Here is a 15,291-nt window from a genome sequence, read left to right on the forward strand (position 1 = left end):
GTGTCTTTCTCTCTATGTGTCTGTGTGTCTGTGTCTCTGTTTCTTTCTCTGTTTGTCTGTGTCTCTGTTTCTTTCTCTGTTTGTCTGTGTCTTTCTCTCTATGTGTCTGTGTGTCTGTTTTCTTTCTGTGTCTGTGTCTTTCTCTCTGTGTGTCTGTGTGTCTGTGTCTTTCTCTCTATGTGTCTGTGTATCTGTGTCTCTGTTTCTTTCTCTGTGTGTCTGTGTCTTTCTCTCTATGTTTCTGTGTGTCTGTGTCTGTTTCTTTCTCTGTGTGTCTGTGTCTTTCTCTCTGTGTGTCTGTGTCTTTCTCTCTGTGTGTCTGTGTCTTTCTCTCTGTGTGTCTGTGTCTGTGTCTTTCTCTGTGTGTCTGTGTCTTTCTCTCTGTGTGTCTGTGTCTTTCTCTCTGTGTGTCTGTGTCTTTCTCTCTATGTGTCTGTGTGTCTGTGTCTCTGTTTCTTTCTCTGTGTGTCTGTGTCTTTCTGTCTGTGTGTCTGTCTTTTCTCTATGTGTCTGTGTGTCTGTGTCTCTGTTTCTTTCTCTGTGTGTCTGTGTCTTTCTCTCTGTGTGTCTGTGTGTCTGTGTCTTTCTCTCTATGTGTCTGTGTGTGTGTCTCTGTTTCTTTCTCTGTGTCTCTGTGTCTTTCTCTCTGTGTGTCTGTGTGTGTGTCTCTGTTTCTTTCTCTGTGTCTCTGTGTCTTTCTCTCTGTGTGTCTGTGTGTCTCTGTCTTTCTCTCTGTGTGTCTGTGTGTGTGTCTCTGTTTCTTTCTCTGTGTCTCTGTGTCTTTCTCTCTGTGTGTCTGTGTCTTTCTGTCTGTGTGTCTGTGTCTTTCTCTCTATGTGTCCGTGTCTGTGTCTCTGTTTCTTTCTCTGTGTGTCTGTGTCTTTCTCTCTGTGTGTCTGTGTGTCTGTGTCTTTCTCTCTGTGTGTCTGTGTCTCTGTTTCTTTCTCTGTGTGTCTGTGTCTTTCTCTCTATGTGTCTGTGTGTCTGTGTCTCTGTTTCTTTCTCTGTGTGTCTGTCTCTTTCTCTCTATGTGTCTGTGTGTCTGTGTCTCTTTCTCTCTATGTGTCTGTGTGTCTGTGTCTCTGTTTCTTTCTCTGTGTGTCTGTGTCTTTCTCTCTGTGTGTCTGTGTCTTTCTCTCTATGTGTCTGTGTGTCTGTGTCTCTGTCTCTTTCTCTGTGTGTCTCTGTCTTTCTCTCTGTGTGTCTGTGTGTCTCTGTCTTTCTCTCTGTGTGTCTGTGTGTCTGTGTGTGTAGGTTTCTACGTGACCCTGGCCTTTAATCGTTGGTGGGGTCAGTACACCAGCTTCCCGCTGCCTGACGACCTGATGATGGTGGTGTCCGGGAACGTGCACGGTGCTGATGACAGTGGTCGCCTGCTGCGACGCACACTGATGAGATACGCCAACCTGTCTTCGGTTCTGATTCTCCGCTCCATCAGCACCAGAGTCCGCAAGCGATTCCCAACTTTGGAGCACATCGTGGAATCTGGTAAGAAGACACATTCTAGCACTCTTTAGAGCCCAAACATCTGCTCAGGCACCAAATGCCTCATCTCAGTATTTAACAAACAAACAAACAAACAAAAAAATTCTGGCTCAGAGGAACTCTGATGGTCCTTGGTCATGTGTTCATGGTTCCTGAAAGACCAACAAGGTCCAGGTTTTGTTGCAACCAGAGACTCTCCACGTCGGTCTTATTCAGTAAAGGCAAAAATATTTTTATAAAAGTAACAACTACTACTACTGCTACTTATTTTCTTTCTTTCTTTCTTTCTTTCTTTCTTTTTCTTTCTTTCTTTCTTTCTTTCTTTCTTTCTTTCTTTCTTTCTTTCTTCTATCCCAAGTTAAGACTCATTTTAAACAAATTTCTACATGAAAATGAGTTATTTCATAAAATTCTTTAAAAAATGTTCTGAGTTCTCTTAATCAAACCCAAGTATTTTAAATATCATTTAATTTAAAACTTGAATATGGTGTTAAATTTGATTTTTGAAGAAAACATTAAAAGAGGAGAATCTAGTAAAATAATTAAGAAATAAGATCTGAAGTCAAAATTCTGTCTGAAACTGTTTCTAATCTTCAAATTGAATTTTATTCCACATTTAACATCATAGTTTGTAGCATCATGCTCAAATTTAGTTTCTTTTAAATGAATATTCAAATGAATTTTCTGTAGAAAATATGAGTTCATGGAGGTGATTTTAATCTGTTGTCAAGATTAAGGATGAATGCAGCAATATTAAATTGAAATCAATCACATTTTATTCACTACACCATACAATATCATGTTCTTTAACCCAGAACAAGTCTGAACTTTTTACCAAGTTTATAAATATATAAAATCCAGATCGGATGCACATTTTAATACTTTCTTTTTAAGGGGCAGCTTATCATGTTTTCTGAAAATCAGTTCATTATTTTAACTATTTTATTCTACTGTATAAAACAAACCATCAGTTCCAAACAAAAACTAAGACTTTGAAAAGATAAATAAATTTTACTGTTTTTACTTCATTTTACTTTGTGTAGTGAGTGCTTGTCAGTGTTTATGCACGGCACCGTGGGTTAGTGCAGGGAACAGATTTCTTCCTTATAAAATAGACTTTGACACAATTTTATCAAATTCCTTCAGTCACAGATCTGGTTTTTGTCTCTCTGTGTTCAGGATTTATGACCTCCCAGGAGCTTAAAATGTTTGAGTCCCTTCACTCTGACTTCAATAAGTACTGGATGCCTTTGACTTGGTTTGCAAATCTGGCATCCAGAGCGAGAGAGGAGGGTCGAGTGAAGGACGACATCGCTTTGAGGCTGCTCATGGATGTGAGTTCTCACTTCACCAAATAACCACATGCCTCCAGTAAATATGAAGAGTTCAGCTGCAAAACCCTGATAAGAACTTGTTTGTTTGTTTGTTTGTTTGTTTTTTAAAGACACTTAAAATGGGAATTTTAAGCAAAACACACTAAAATATGCAGATTTCCATAAATAAAATAAAAATGGTGTGCTAAAATTATTAAATTTTTTTTGCACACAGGCAGTTACCACAAAGCAGCCGAGTGCATGTTGGCCTCAAATAAAAATTTGTGGTTTCGGAGTTCCAGGATTTTGCATCTTCATGTTTCCAGTCAATCAGGATTAAATAATTAAAATCCAGTTTAAGTGCAACATCTCAAAGTAGATTTATAACTTGATCAAAACAATAAACATGTTGAGAAAAACTAGTAAATTTTGGTGTGCATAAATTACAGCTATTTCATTTTTTTCCCCAAGTTTCACTTTTTTCAGTGTATATACCAAGTATATAGTGTATCATGACAAACTGTGCCTGCAGGAGCTGAATAAGTACCGAGCCAAGTGTAGCCTCCTCTTCCACTACGACTGGATCAGCATCCCTCTGGTCTACACACAGGTAGGACATGATTGGTCCATTTACTCGAAGGTCAAATGGATCCAGGTCAGGACTTATAGGACGGTCTCCCATTGATGGTTTTTATACCTGACTGTGAACATTTTTTGGTGCAGAAAAAACAAAGAAAGAAAAAAAAAGCAGATAGCCAGTGGAGGTTTGAAACCAGGTGTAACCTGTGAGGTTTGTGATGCTGGTAACATCATCCTTGGTTTCACTCATATATAACCACTTAGGTTATAGGTAATAATTCAGATTTGCTTACAATTTTCAAACAAATTCTGGTCTGATGTCTTCAGTTTTGACATCAGAATGGAAATTGGGATCAAAAATCATCAATCAGAGACCAGCCTTGATACAAAAATGTTCAAATGGCACAATACCGCTGAGATTATGGGCAGTTTTGTTGTTTACGCTTCATTAAGTTTAAAGTGGCTCAGTTCTCCTCCAAGACCACACAAATTCTGGTCCAGACACAAAATTCTAGAAATTTGTGAAAATGTAATTCTTGACCACCCAGAATCCTGAAATAAAACCACTTTCCGTGAAACTCAATCAGTTGGAAGCATGTCAACACTGAAAGAAGTCAAAAATGTCAAAAACAATTTTAGTCTGCAAATGTTCAGTAATAACTTAAACAAGTCTAGATTCAAGATTCAGACCCAAATTCACTTGGTCTTGGGGAGGGACCGAGTCCACTGTTACACTCGAAAGAAAATCTCTAGAAATGTTTGGTTTATGCCACAAATAACACAATACCCACCCCCCACCCCCCCACCAGCCAAAAAAAAGAAAGGAAAAAGAAAGAAAGAAAATAAAATGAGGAAGTTTTTAAGTTTGATAAGCTACTGTTTAAAGTGTTTTTTTGGAGATTTCTGGAAATTCAGTCAAAAATTCGGTGGTGATTATGGAAGACATGATTCACAATAAAAATGTATATTTTACTTTAGAAATTTAACTTTTTATGTGAGTATTCTTCATGGAAAGATATAGAACATCAGTGATGCTGTCGCTGCATGAGCAGATTGCTCAACTGCGATGAATCACCCACCCGAACCAAAGCCTTCTGGATCCACACCTGACAAAACCTCAGAGTTATTGAAAAATATTCAATTTGGCTCCAGATCTGGATCTGCATGATCTCAGAAAAAAACAAACCCTAATGTCACATAAGTCACATAAAACACACGGCCAGAGAAAGAAACACCAACGGTTCAGAATCATGACAGACACATGTCCAGCTGGTCTCTGAGGTGGACAAATGGACCTGCAGTCACACTTTACTGCCTTCTGTCAAAACTTCATTCTTGCTGTTTGTCTTCTTTTAAAAAATTGGTCTTATTGTTGACCTTTTTTGCAGGTCGTTACAATCGCGGTCTACTCGTTCTTTGCCTTCTGTGTGATTGGCCGACAATTTCTGAACCCCAAGAAAGGCTACAAAGACCAAACATTCGATATGTACGTCCCTGTTTTCACGCTGCTCCAGTTCTTCTTCTACACTGGCTGGCTCAAGGTAAAGTAAACAAACAAACAAACAAACAAACAAGTAAATAATCTCCACCAAAAGCCTAATAGCAGGATCAGTCAAAAATATTTTTTGGTGTGCAATGAAAAAAAAACAAAAACAGAATTGTTAGTCCAACCTAATAACGTGCTTCAAATCGTAACACTCGAATGATTAAGTTGATTCAAATTACCTTGTCAAGTAATATTTAGGCCAACTTGTTAAATTAATATGGATGAAATTAGTAATTTGCGTTTTACTCATGTGAAGCACCTTGAGGCAGCGTTGTTGTGATTTGGCAATATATCACATCCATCCATCCATCCATCCATCCATTTTCTATACCTTCTTACTCCAGTTAAGGGTCACAGTGGGGCGGGGCCGGGGCTGGCACTATAGAAGTAAAATAAATTGAAATTGAGAAAGTCGAGTTCTGTTTTTTACAGTATTGGGCCCCTTGGTATTTCACACATTTTAATTTGTTTATGCCATTTCAAATACAAAAAGTAATTCAGGCTTCCCAGTGTACAAATTTCTAAAATTATTGCCTGTTGGGGTGAAATCCGGTGGGGACCTTGTGTGTCCTGTGTCCACTACAGTAAGTATGAAGGCCCAACAGGAACTCTGAACACAAGACGGCTAACGGGGCTCCTGAAACAAGAAGTCTTCAACGGCGGATCAGGTGGACGAGGTGACGGCTTGTAACTCACACTCAAAAAAACCAACACGGGTGTTGTTGGTTTTTATGTTACATGAACGTAAGTCTAACATGTAGCTTCTATGATATCAAATCAACTTTTATGAGTGAACACATTCAAATCATGTAGTTTTAACATAACACGCAACAACTTAAAATCTAACTTGCTCTGTGAACATAATAAAATTATGGAAAGTATTTCCACCCAAGTAAAATGTGTTAACTCTCTGGAGCCCAGGGTATGTGGTTCTGGCTCCTGTTCTGTGTGACACCTGTTTTGTCTGTGCTACACAGTTAACACACCAGTTCCACCATAAAGTCCTTGTATGTCATGGGCTGCACTTGCTTGACATTGCTGATCTCACAATACAAGATAAATGCATTTGTGGTTGCACTGTCAAGGAAGTGCAGCAATACTGTCCTGTACCAGCGTGCAGTTTTCCAACGGGTGGAGTAGTACTGGATGAGCTGGTCAGATAGGTCGACTCCTCCCATGTTTTTATTATAAGCCAACACTGGAGTAGGACATGGAATGTCTTTCACTGTCCAGTGTCCATCCTTCCCATCCTTCACCCTTCTCCACACTGTCTCAACTAAAAATGCATGATGGATGGTGGAGCACACAGACACCTCCCGTGTGTCCATCCACTTTATAAACACCAGAGGCCCCTCTCTTATCCATCTTATAGATCATCTTGCACATTTTTTTGTGAGAGCATTTGCCCTCCCTCTGGGGCATCCTTGTCTGTTCTCCCTGTATGTGCCACATGCCCCAAACTTCATGTTAGCCAGGTCCATGAACAGTATGGGACTCATTTAAAAATTGTCCATGTAAATGTGGTACCCAGTACCAAGCGAGGTTGGCTGGATCAAGTTCATGACCACATCGTATGACAGCCCGTGCTCACTTGTGGTCACAGTCTTGCCAGTGTAAATGGTGAACTTGAGTGTGTAGCCATCACTTGAAACAGCCAACACAAAAAGTTTCATGCCCCATTTTGTTGGCTTGTTGTTCAAATATTGAGTCATTCCAGTTTTTGCCTTCGTCACCACCATCCTTTCCCAGATCCCACCTCGGGTGATAATAAGCCTGGCAGGCACTGAGGATGTCATCATAAAGAGGCCTGACTCGAAACAGTTTGTCATGACCTGGTGTTCCCTTTTTTCTATCACTTTCAATGTCCTCATCTGGATCACTTGGGTGGATGTTCCAGAATATCGATCTAAATCTGTCTCTGGACTTTCACTGGAAAGAGCACAGACAAAATATTGTTTTGTTTCCAGTAGTCCTGAAGACTTGGCAATGACACCAATGACATGTATATCAGAAGTCCAAAAAATTTGTACAGATCTTTCATTTCAATGTCTGTCCAGTTGTATTTTTTTCCCTAATGCCTTGTTTTTTGCAGCAATTTTATTGGTGTTTGTGCAAATTGTTCTAATTGTGTCAGTTGCAAAAAACAAAAGAAAAAGGTCTTTTGGACTTTGGGTGGAAAGTGTATCAACCTGGACTCCTGGTGTTCTCCGAGGCTGAAATCTGCTTACTGCTGTAGCAGTGTCTGCGTCCTCCTCCATGTTCCAGCAGTCAGCGCTGGGGTGTGTTTCTGCTGTGTGTCCAAGCGGAGATCTGGATCTGGAAACAGAATCGCACACTCCGACCCTCTGTTCAGATCTCCGTGTGCACATTGGTGGATCCACCTGCTTTGGTTGCTCCTGCAGAACAAAAGAGGGATCTTCTCTGTTAGCACCAGAATCCTCATCATCTGTTTCAGACTCTGACAACGCGCTGCGCACTCCGTCTTCCTCCAGTTAAAAAAAACTGAAGCACTTGCTCCACATTCATAAAAACGCCTAGTTTTTTACAAAAAAAAACCAAACAACAAGAAAACACTAACCACACACGCTTTCCACCATTAATAAAGTGAAAGCGACCAGACCCACATGGGGTGGGTGGGCTGTGAACAAACACACATGGGGTTAGTGAACACACGTGGGGTTAGTGACTTCTGATTGGTGGAAAAGTCATGAGCCAGCCAACCAATGAGGAAGGAGTCATATTTCTTCCCACCACTGTCGCTGCTGTAGTAGAGAAGGAAATGATCCTTTTGGCTGCGTGTATGTACATAAATGGGCAGTGAAAAATGACAATAATATTCATGAAAACGCGTGGCATAAAAAATACTCATGTCAAGTTATACTGGGCCTATTAACAAAATTTAAAAAGTGCTATAAAGGTTGAAGTCTCTACGTTCAACATGCATTTAAAGGGAGCCTCAGAGTGCAGCAGATTGGGCCTCATGTATCAACGTTGCGTACGGCGATAGTTGAGCGTATATGGGGTGTACGCCAAAATGGCTGCGCTACTTGGCATTTATCAGTGTGGTCGTTGGCGTACAGTGTGCTGAAAATATACACCAGGTTGAGAGGTGGTGTAAATTATACACCAGTGGCGGCTGCCCATAGGGGGCGCTAGGGCGCTGCCTTCCAAGATGTGGAGAGGAAAAGTCATAATATATATATATTTAAAAAGTATTATCAATGTCAGTTTTACTTAATAGTATGTGCCTACATGTAATATGAACACTTCCTCCAACTGCTCAAGGAAGCCCTACCATTAATTAATGCTTTGATCTTAAATATGATCAGTCTATCTTTATTAGTTGCCTATGTACCACAGGCTTTTAAGGTGGCAGTAATTAAACCATTACTTAAAAAGCCATCACTTGACCCAGCTATCTTAGCTAATTATAGGCCAATCTCTAATCTTCCTTTTATCTCAAAAATTCTTGAAAGGGTAGTTGTAAAACAGCTAACTGATCATCTGCAGAGGAATGGTCTATTTGAAGAGTTTCAGTCAGGTTTCAGAATTCATCATAGTACAGAAACAGCATTAGTGAAGGTTACAAATGATCTTCTTATGGCCTCGGACAGTGGACTCATCTCTGTGCTTGTTCTGTTAGACCTCAGTGCTGCTTTTGATACTGTTGACCATAAAATTTTATTACAGAGATTAGAGCATGCCATAGGTATTAAAGGCACTGCGCTGCGGTGGTTTGAATCATATTTATCTAATAGATTACAATTTGTTCATGTAAATGGGGAATCTTCTTCACAGACTAAAGTTAATTATGGAGTTCCACAAGGTTCTGTGCTAGGACCAATTTTATTCACTTTATACATGCTTCCCTTAGGCAGTATTATTAGACAGCATTGCTTAAATTTCATTGTTACGCAGATGATACCCAGCTTTATCTATCCTTGAAGCCAGAGGACACACACCAATTAGTTCAACTGCAGGAATGTCTTACAGACATATAGACATGGATGACCTCTAATTTCCTGCTTTTAAATTCAGATAAAACTGAAGTTATTGTACTTGGCCCCACAAATCTTAGAAACATTATGTCTAACCAGATCCTTACTCTGGATGGCATTACCCTGACCTCTAGTAATACTGTGAGAAATCTTGGAGTCATTTTTCATCAGGATATGTCCTTCAATGCGCATATTAAGCAAATATGTAGGACTGCTTTTTTGCATTTGCGCAATATCTCTAAAATTAGAAAGGTCTTGTCTCAGAGTGATGCTGAAAAACTAATTCATGCATTTATTTCCTCTAGGCTGGACTATTGTAATTCATTATTATCAGGTTGTCCTAAAAGTTCCCTGAAAAGCCTTCAGTTAATTCAAAATGCTGCAGCTAGAGTACTGACAGGGACTAGAAGGAGAGAGCATATTTCACCCATATTGGCCTGTCTTCATTGGCTTCCTGTTAATTCTAGAATAGAATTTAAAATTCTTCTTCTTACTTATAAGGTTTTGAATAATCAGGTCCCATCTTATCTTAGGGACCTCATAGTATCATATCACCCCAATAGAGCGCTTCGCTCTCAGACTGCAGGCTTACTTGTAGTTCCTAGGGTTTGTAAGAGTAGAATGGGAGGCAGAGCCTTCAGCTTTCAGGCTCCTCTCCTGTGGAACCAGCTCCCAATTCGGATCAGGGAGACAGACACCCTCTCTACTTTTAAGATTAGGCTTAAAACTTTCCTTTCTGAAAAAGCTTATAGTTAGGGCTGGATCAGGTGACCCTGAACCATCCCTTAGTTATGCTGCTATATACTTAGACTGCTGGGGGGTTCCCATGATGCACTGAGTGTTTCTTTCTCTTTTTGCTCTGTATGCACCACTCTGCATTTAATCATTAGTGATTGATCTCTGCTCCCCTCCACAGCATGTCTTTTTCCTGATTCTCTCCCCTCAGCCCCAACCAGTCCCAGCAGAAGACTGCCCTTCCCTGAGCCTGGTTCTGCTGGAGGTTTCTTCCTGTTAAAAGGGAGTTTTTCCTTCCCACTGTCGCCAAGTGCTTGCTCACAGGGGGTCGTTTTGACTGTTGGGGTTTTTCTGTAATTATTGTATGGCTTTTGCCTTACAATATAAAGTGCCTTGGGGCAATTGTTTGTTGTGATTTGGCGCTTCTAAATTCTTCCTATAGCTTCCAATGAGAAGTTGGTTTCTGAGCATGGTCAGCCCGCTTAAAATCACACCACAGATTTTCAATACTATTCAGGTCTGGGGACTGAGATGACCACTCCAGAATGTTGTACTTGTTCCTCTGCATGAATTCCTTAGTAGATTTTGAGCAGTGTTTAGGGTCATTGTCTTGTTGAAAGATCCAGCCCCAGAGCAACTTCAACTTTGCCACTGATTTATGAACATTGTTCTCAAAAATCTGCTGATATTGACTGGAATCCATGTGACCCTCAACTTTAACAAGATTCCCAGTACCGGCACTGGCCACACAGCCCCACAGCATGATGGAACCACCTCCAAATTTTAGTGTAGGTAGCAAGTGTTTTTCTTGGAATGCTGTGTTCTTCCACGTCCCAACAGCCAGGGGCTGTGAGCATGGACCGGGCCGCCGGGCCGCCGGGCCACCCGCCCTCGACCGCCACCCAATCCTCTCTGCACCCGACCCCCACGGCCCCCTCTGCAGGTAGTGAACCCACAGGAGGACGGGCCCATGTCGCTCTTTCGGGCTGAGTCCGGCCGGGTCCCATGGGCTAAGGCCTGACCACCAGGTGCTCGCGCACAAGCCCCAACCCCAGGCCTGGCTCCAGGGTGGGGCCCCGTCTCCGCCATACCGGGTGACGTCTCGGTCCTTGATTTTATACTGGTCATGGAGGTTCTGAACTGCCCTTAGTCTGACCCGTCACCTAGGACCTGTTTGCCTTGGGAGACCCTACAAGGGGCACAAAGCCCCCGACAATATAGCTCCTAGGATCATCCGGGTACGCAAACTCCCCCACCACGATAAGGTGGCAGCTAGAGGGGGAGAGAGCTGAGTAGGGGGGCAAAGCTCTCGATTTACCAATCGATCTTCGTTCCGATCCTCACCTATGGTCATGAGATTTGGCTCATGACCGAAAGAACGAGATCGCGAGTACAAGCGGCCGAGATGAGTTTCCTCCGCAGGGTGGCTGGGCGCTCCCTTAGAGATAGGGTGAGGAGCTCGGTCACTCGGGAGGAGCTCGGAGTCTAGCTGCTGCTCCTCCACATCGAAAGGAGTCAGTTGAGGTGGCTTGGGCATCTTTTCCAGATGCCCCCTGGACGCCTTGCCGGAGAGGTGTTCCGGGCACGTCCCATTGGGAGGAGGCCCAGGGGAACACCCAGGACACGCTGCAGGGACTACATCTCTCGGCTGGCTTGGGAATGCCTTGGGGTTCCCACGGAGGAGCTGGGGGAGGTGTGTGTGGATCGGGAGGTCTGGGCGGCTTTGCTTGAGCTGCTGCCCCCGTGACCCGACTCTGGATAAAGTGGAAGAAAATGGATGGATGGATGGATGGATGGATGGATGGATGGATGGATGGATGGATGGATGGATGGATGGATGGATGGATGCTGTGTTCTTTTTCAGACATGCTTACCTCCCCTTGTTATGTCCAAATAACTCAGTTTTAGTTTCATCAGTCCACAGCTCCTTATTCCAAAATGACGCTGGCTTGTCCAAATGTGCTTTAGCATAACTCAAGTGACTCTGTTTGTGGCGTGTACATAGAAAAGGCTTCCTCTGCATAACAGCATCATACAGCATCTCTTTGTGCAAAGTGTGCTGTATAGTTGAACGATGCACAGAGACACTATCTGCAGCAAGATCATGTTGTAGGTCTTTGGAGCAGGTCTGTGGGTTGACTATGACTGTTCTCACCATCCTTCACTTCAGCTTATCTGAGATTTTTCTTGGCCTGCCACTTCAGGTCTTAACTAGTACTGTGCCTGTGGTCTTCCATTTCTCGTTATGTTCCTCACAGTGGAAACTGACAGCTGAAACCTCTGAGATAGCTTTTTGTATCCTTCCCCTAAACCATGATGTTGAACAATCTTTGTTTTCAGGTCATTTCAGAGTTGTTTAGAGGCTCCCATGTTGCCACTCATTAGATGAGAAGCAAAGTGGGGAAACATTTGCAAATGGCCACCTTAAATACCCTTTCTCATGATTGGATTCATCTGAGTAAGAACGTCAGGGGTCAACAAACTTACCAAACTAATTTTGTGTTCCAATAATTAGCGCTAAATGTATCAAATCAATAAAATGACAAGGGTGCCCAAATTTATGCACCTGCCTAATTTTGTTTAAATAATTATTGCACACTTTCTGTAAATACTAGAAACTTCATTTCACTTCTCAAATATCAGTGTGTTTGTCTGCTATATGATATATTTACCTGAAATTTCTGATCCACTCAACCAATGATTTATAAAGGAAAATCATGAAAATTATCAGGGGTGCCCAAACTTTTGCATACAACTATAAGTCCCTTTGGCTGCTCGCTTGATAAGTTGACATGTAACTGTACGATTTTAAAAGTAGTTGCAACTACTTACAGGCAGGGGTGGTGGCCAAGTGGTTAGTGCACTTGCTTTCAGTATGAAAGATTCACGGTTCAAACCCCACCCCTGCCACATTTGTCTGTGTAATGTGGAGTTGTATCAGGCAGGGCATCCGATGTGAAACTTGTGCCAATTCAACATGCAGATCCACCTCAGATTTGCTGTGATTACTCTAAGCGTAAACAAGAGAGAAGCTGAAAGGGCTTACTTATTATTTTTGTTACATTTACCCTTACAAATCTTGTTGGCCTAAACCATGATAATTGAGTAACCGTAACACAATTTCATCATGTTCATCCAACAATTTTACATTTATTTCTACATGTCCCTTTTCAAATCTAATTGGCCTGAACCATGGTAATTAGGTAACAGTAACGCAAATTCATCATGTTGACCCAACAAATTTACACTTAGGTCACTCAGCAAAATTGTTTCTGGCTAGGTTAATGCATTTTACTTGGGTGGAAATACTTTACAGATTTTTTTTTTATGTTCACTGAGCAAGTTTTTTTTTTTTTTTAGTGCAGCGGCTGTGATGGTGGATTAAGGCTGCAGCAAGTCCTTAGACCTCGATCGTTTGGGATTTCCCAGCCATCGGACCAGGCTGAGAATCTGTCACGTGTGTTTGTAGACGTGCGATGACATTCCCACACACAGGCGTCTCCAGATGGTCTTCCTCGCCACAAATGATTTTAACTTGTGTTGTAAATATTTTACGTTTTTGTTGTGTGTACCTGCAAAATTGAAGTCCACCACCTGCGCAAGTGTTGCGTTTGCTCTTGGCTGTGGTATCTGCTCTCTGAGTGCTCCTCTAGGTGTGATGTGTAACAGAAGGGTACCTTCTCTGCAGGTGGGGGAGTTGATTATCAATCCATTTGGAGAAGATGACGATGACTTTGAAACCAACCAGCTGATCGACAGAAACATCCAGGTCCATCCTGCAGAGCTGCTCTGCTGTAACACCTGTGTTTGTTCCACAGCTCACAGACCTTCTCTCCCACCTGCAGGTGTCCATGCTGGCTGTGGATGACATGTACCAGAACCTTCCACCTGCTGTGAAAGACAAGTACTGGGCCCAGGGACATTTTTCTGTCCCTTACATTCTGTCGACTGCAGCAGAGAGTCTCAAACCAGCCTTCAAAGGCTCCACCTTTGATATGAGGTCAAGGAAGAACCACCTTCACGTTTCAGTGCCTTCTCTTTGTGCCATGGACCTGAGTACTTAATTCATCTCCCATCGTTGCAGGATGAGTACAGAGGATCTTGATCTTCTCCAGCCTGAGGATGTTCTGCTGAAGACGCAGTATTTGCAGAGGGGCAAAGGTTTCCTCCACGAGAGGAGTCTGCCCTCTTTGGCAGACGTCTCTTCCCATCATAATGAGAGTGAAGATGGTGATGGTGCTGATGGCAGGGATGATGTCACTTTAACCCCTGATGATGACATCACTGCCACCAGTCGCAAAGAACACAAAGCACTGATTAGAATTGAGGTGGAAAAACACATCTGATGTACCCACAATGTACGTTTTTCACTCTAAAAGAAGCCAAATGTTCCAAATAAACCAATTCAAATCCAAACAAGTTAGCAAAACTAAAAAAAAAAAATATGCCTCAAATTCTTTAAGTTTATCTACATAAAAATAAGTTATTTGAAGTTACATATTTGAAGTTGTACATATTTCCACTGATTAGAGTTTAAAAAAATCCTGATTGTAATTTTCTCATATACCACCTCAAATTAGAAAAATGTATAAAATACACAATACATCTATTTTGCCTTCTAGCAGTATGAACCCGATATTTCATATTTTTTCTGGTCAACATCATTTCATCTATACATTAAAAGCTAAGTGGCCTCTGTGGATGTGTATGCATGCATGTGTGTGTATGGCTCCGATCACGGACAAACTGGGGAGAGCTGATATTTGCCGTTTGGTACACTTACGTATTTTGGGGTCAAGGATGAATACCGCCAAAACGGAATGTTGATAGGACTAATATTTTTGGAGAAATTATGGATATTACATAACAACAGTGAACAATGGACGCTAATAATTACATTCTGGACTCACACACCATTATAAGTCATTATAGAAATAAATAAAGGTTATACAAATAGAACAGAATTGAAAAAGTTTCTGAAAGTAATCCTTTGCCCCACATTGTTATATCAGCTATTGAGGAATGAAAGTTCTTGAAGCAGTGCTGTCTGAGGGATCGGGGGGTGACAATATGGCTTGTGCCCTTTGCTGTTTATGCACTGAAATAGATTCCTTCAATCATTTAAGAATGTTATACGCTGTAGATGGAGAGATATGTAAATCTCTTCCAGTCTTTCTTTGAGAGTAAGTAAGTCCCTTCGGCTGCTCCCTTGTTTGCACTCGGGGTTGCCACAGCAAATCCAAGGTGGATCTGCATGTTGATTTGGCACAGGTTTTACGCCAGATGCCCTTCCTGACGCAACTCCACATTACATGGAGAAATGTGGCAGGGGTGGGATTTGAACCCAGAACCTTCCGAACTGAAACCAAGCGCATTAACCACTTGGCCACCACCCCCTCCAGTCTTTCTTTGAGAAACATTATTTTTATTATTTACTCAGGGATTAGTCTACTGACTTTCTAGCTTTAGTCCAGTCTGCTTTACCGTCTACACACCATTACCCCAACTGATACAGTTTAACTTTAGTTGCTTGATTCCAGCATATTTACCATTTGAGTCAACTTCAGCAAACCAAAAAATAAAGACAATAATATCTAATGAGCTCCTTCATTCAGAGTCAGTCTTTGATAGACAT

General features: G+C 41.7%; 1 protein-coding gene across 1 annotated transcript in view; it reads left to right on the forward strand.

The window, feature by feature from the left end:
• LOC117521884 (bestrophin-4-like) overlaps window positions 1–14,060 on the forward strand; it is a 22,637-nt gene extending 8,577 nt beyond the window's left edge. Inside the window, exons 3-9 of the mRNA XM_034183230.1 lie at window positions 1,255–1,488; window positions 2,665–2,819; window positions 3,331–3,408; window positions 4,766–4,918; window positions 13,345–13,425; window positions 13,502–13,656; window positions 13,741–14,060. Of these exons, the coding sequence (XP_034039121.1) occupies window positions 1,255–1,488; window positions 2,665–2,819; window positions 3,331–3,408; window positions 4,766–4,918; window positions 13,345–13,425; window positions 13,502–13,656; window positions 13,741–14,002 (1,118 nt within the window). The 3' untranslated portion in view covers window positions 14,003–14,060. The remainder of the gene's footprint in view (window positions 1–1,254; window positions 1,489–2,664; window positions 2,820–3,330; window positions 3,409–4,765; window positions 4,919–13,344; window positions 13,426–13,501; window positions 13,657–13,740) is intronic.
• The last annotated feature ends 1,231 nt before the right edge of the window (window positions 14,061–15,291 follow it).

This window comes from Thalassophryne amazonica, chromosome 12 (genome assembly GCF_902500255.1).
Source record: "Thalassophryne amazonica chromosome 12, fThaAma1.1, whole genome shotgun sequence".
NCBI lineage: Eukaryota > Metazoa > Chordata > Actinopteri > Batrachoidiformes > Batrachoididae > Thalassophryne > Thalassophryne amazonica.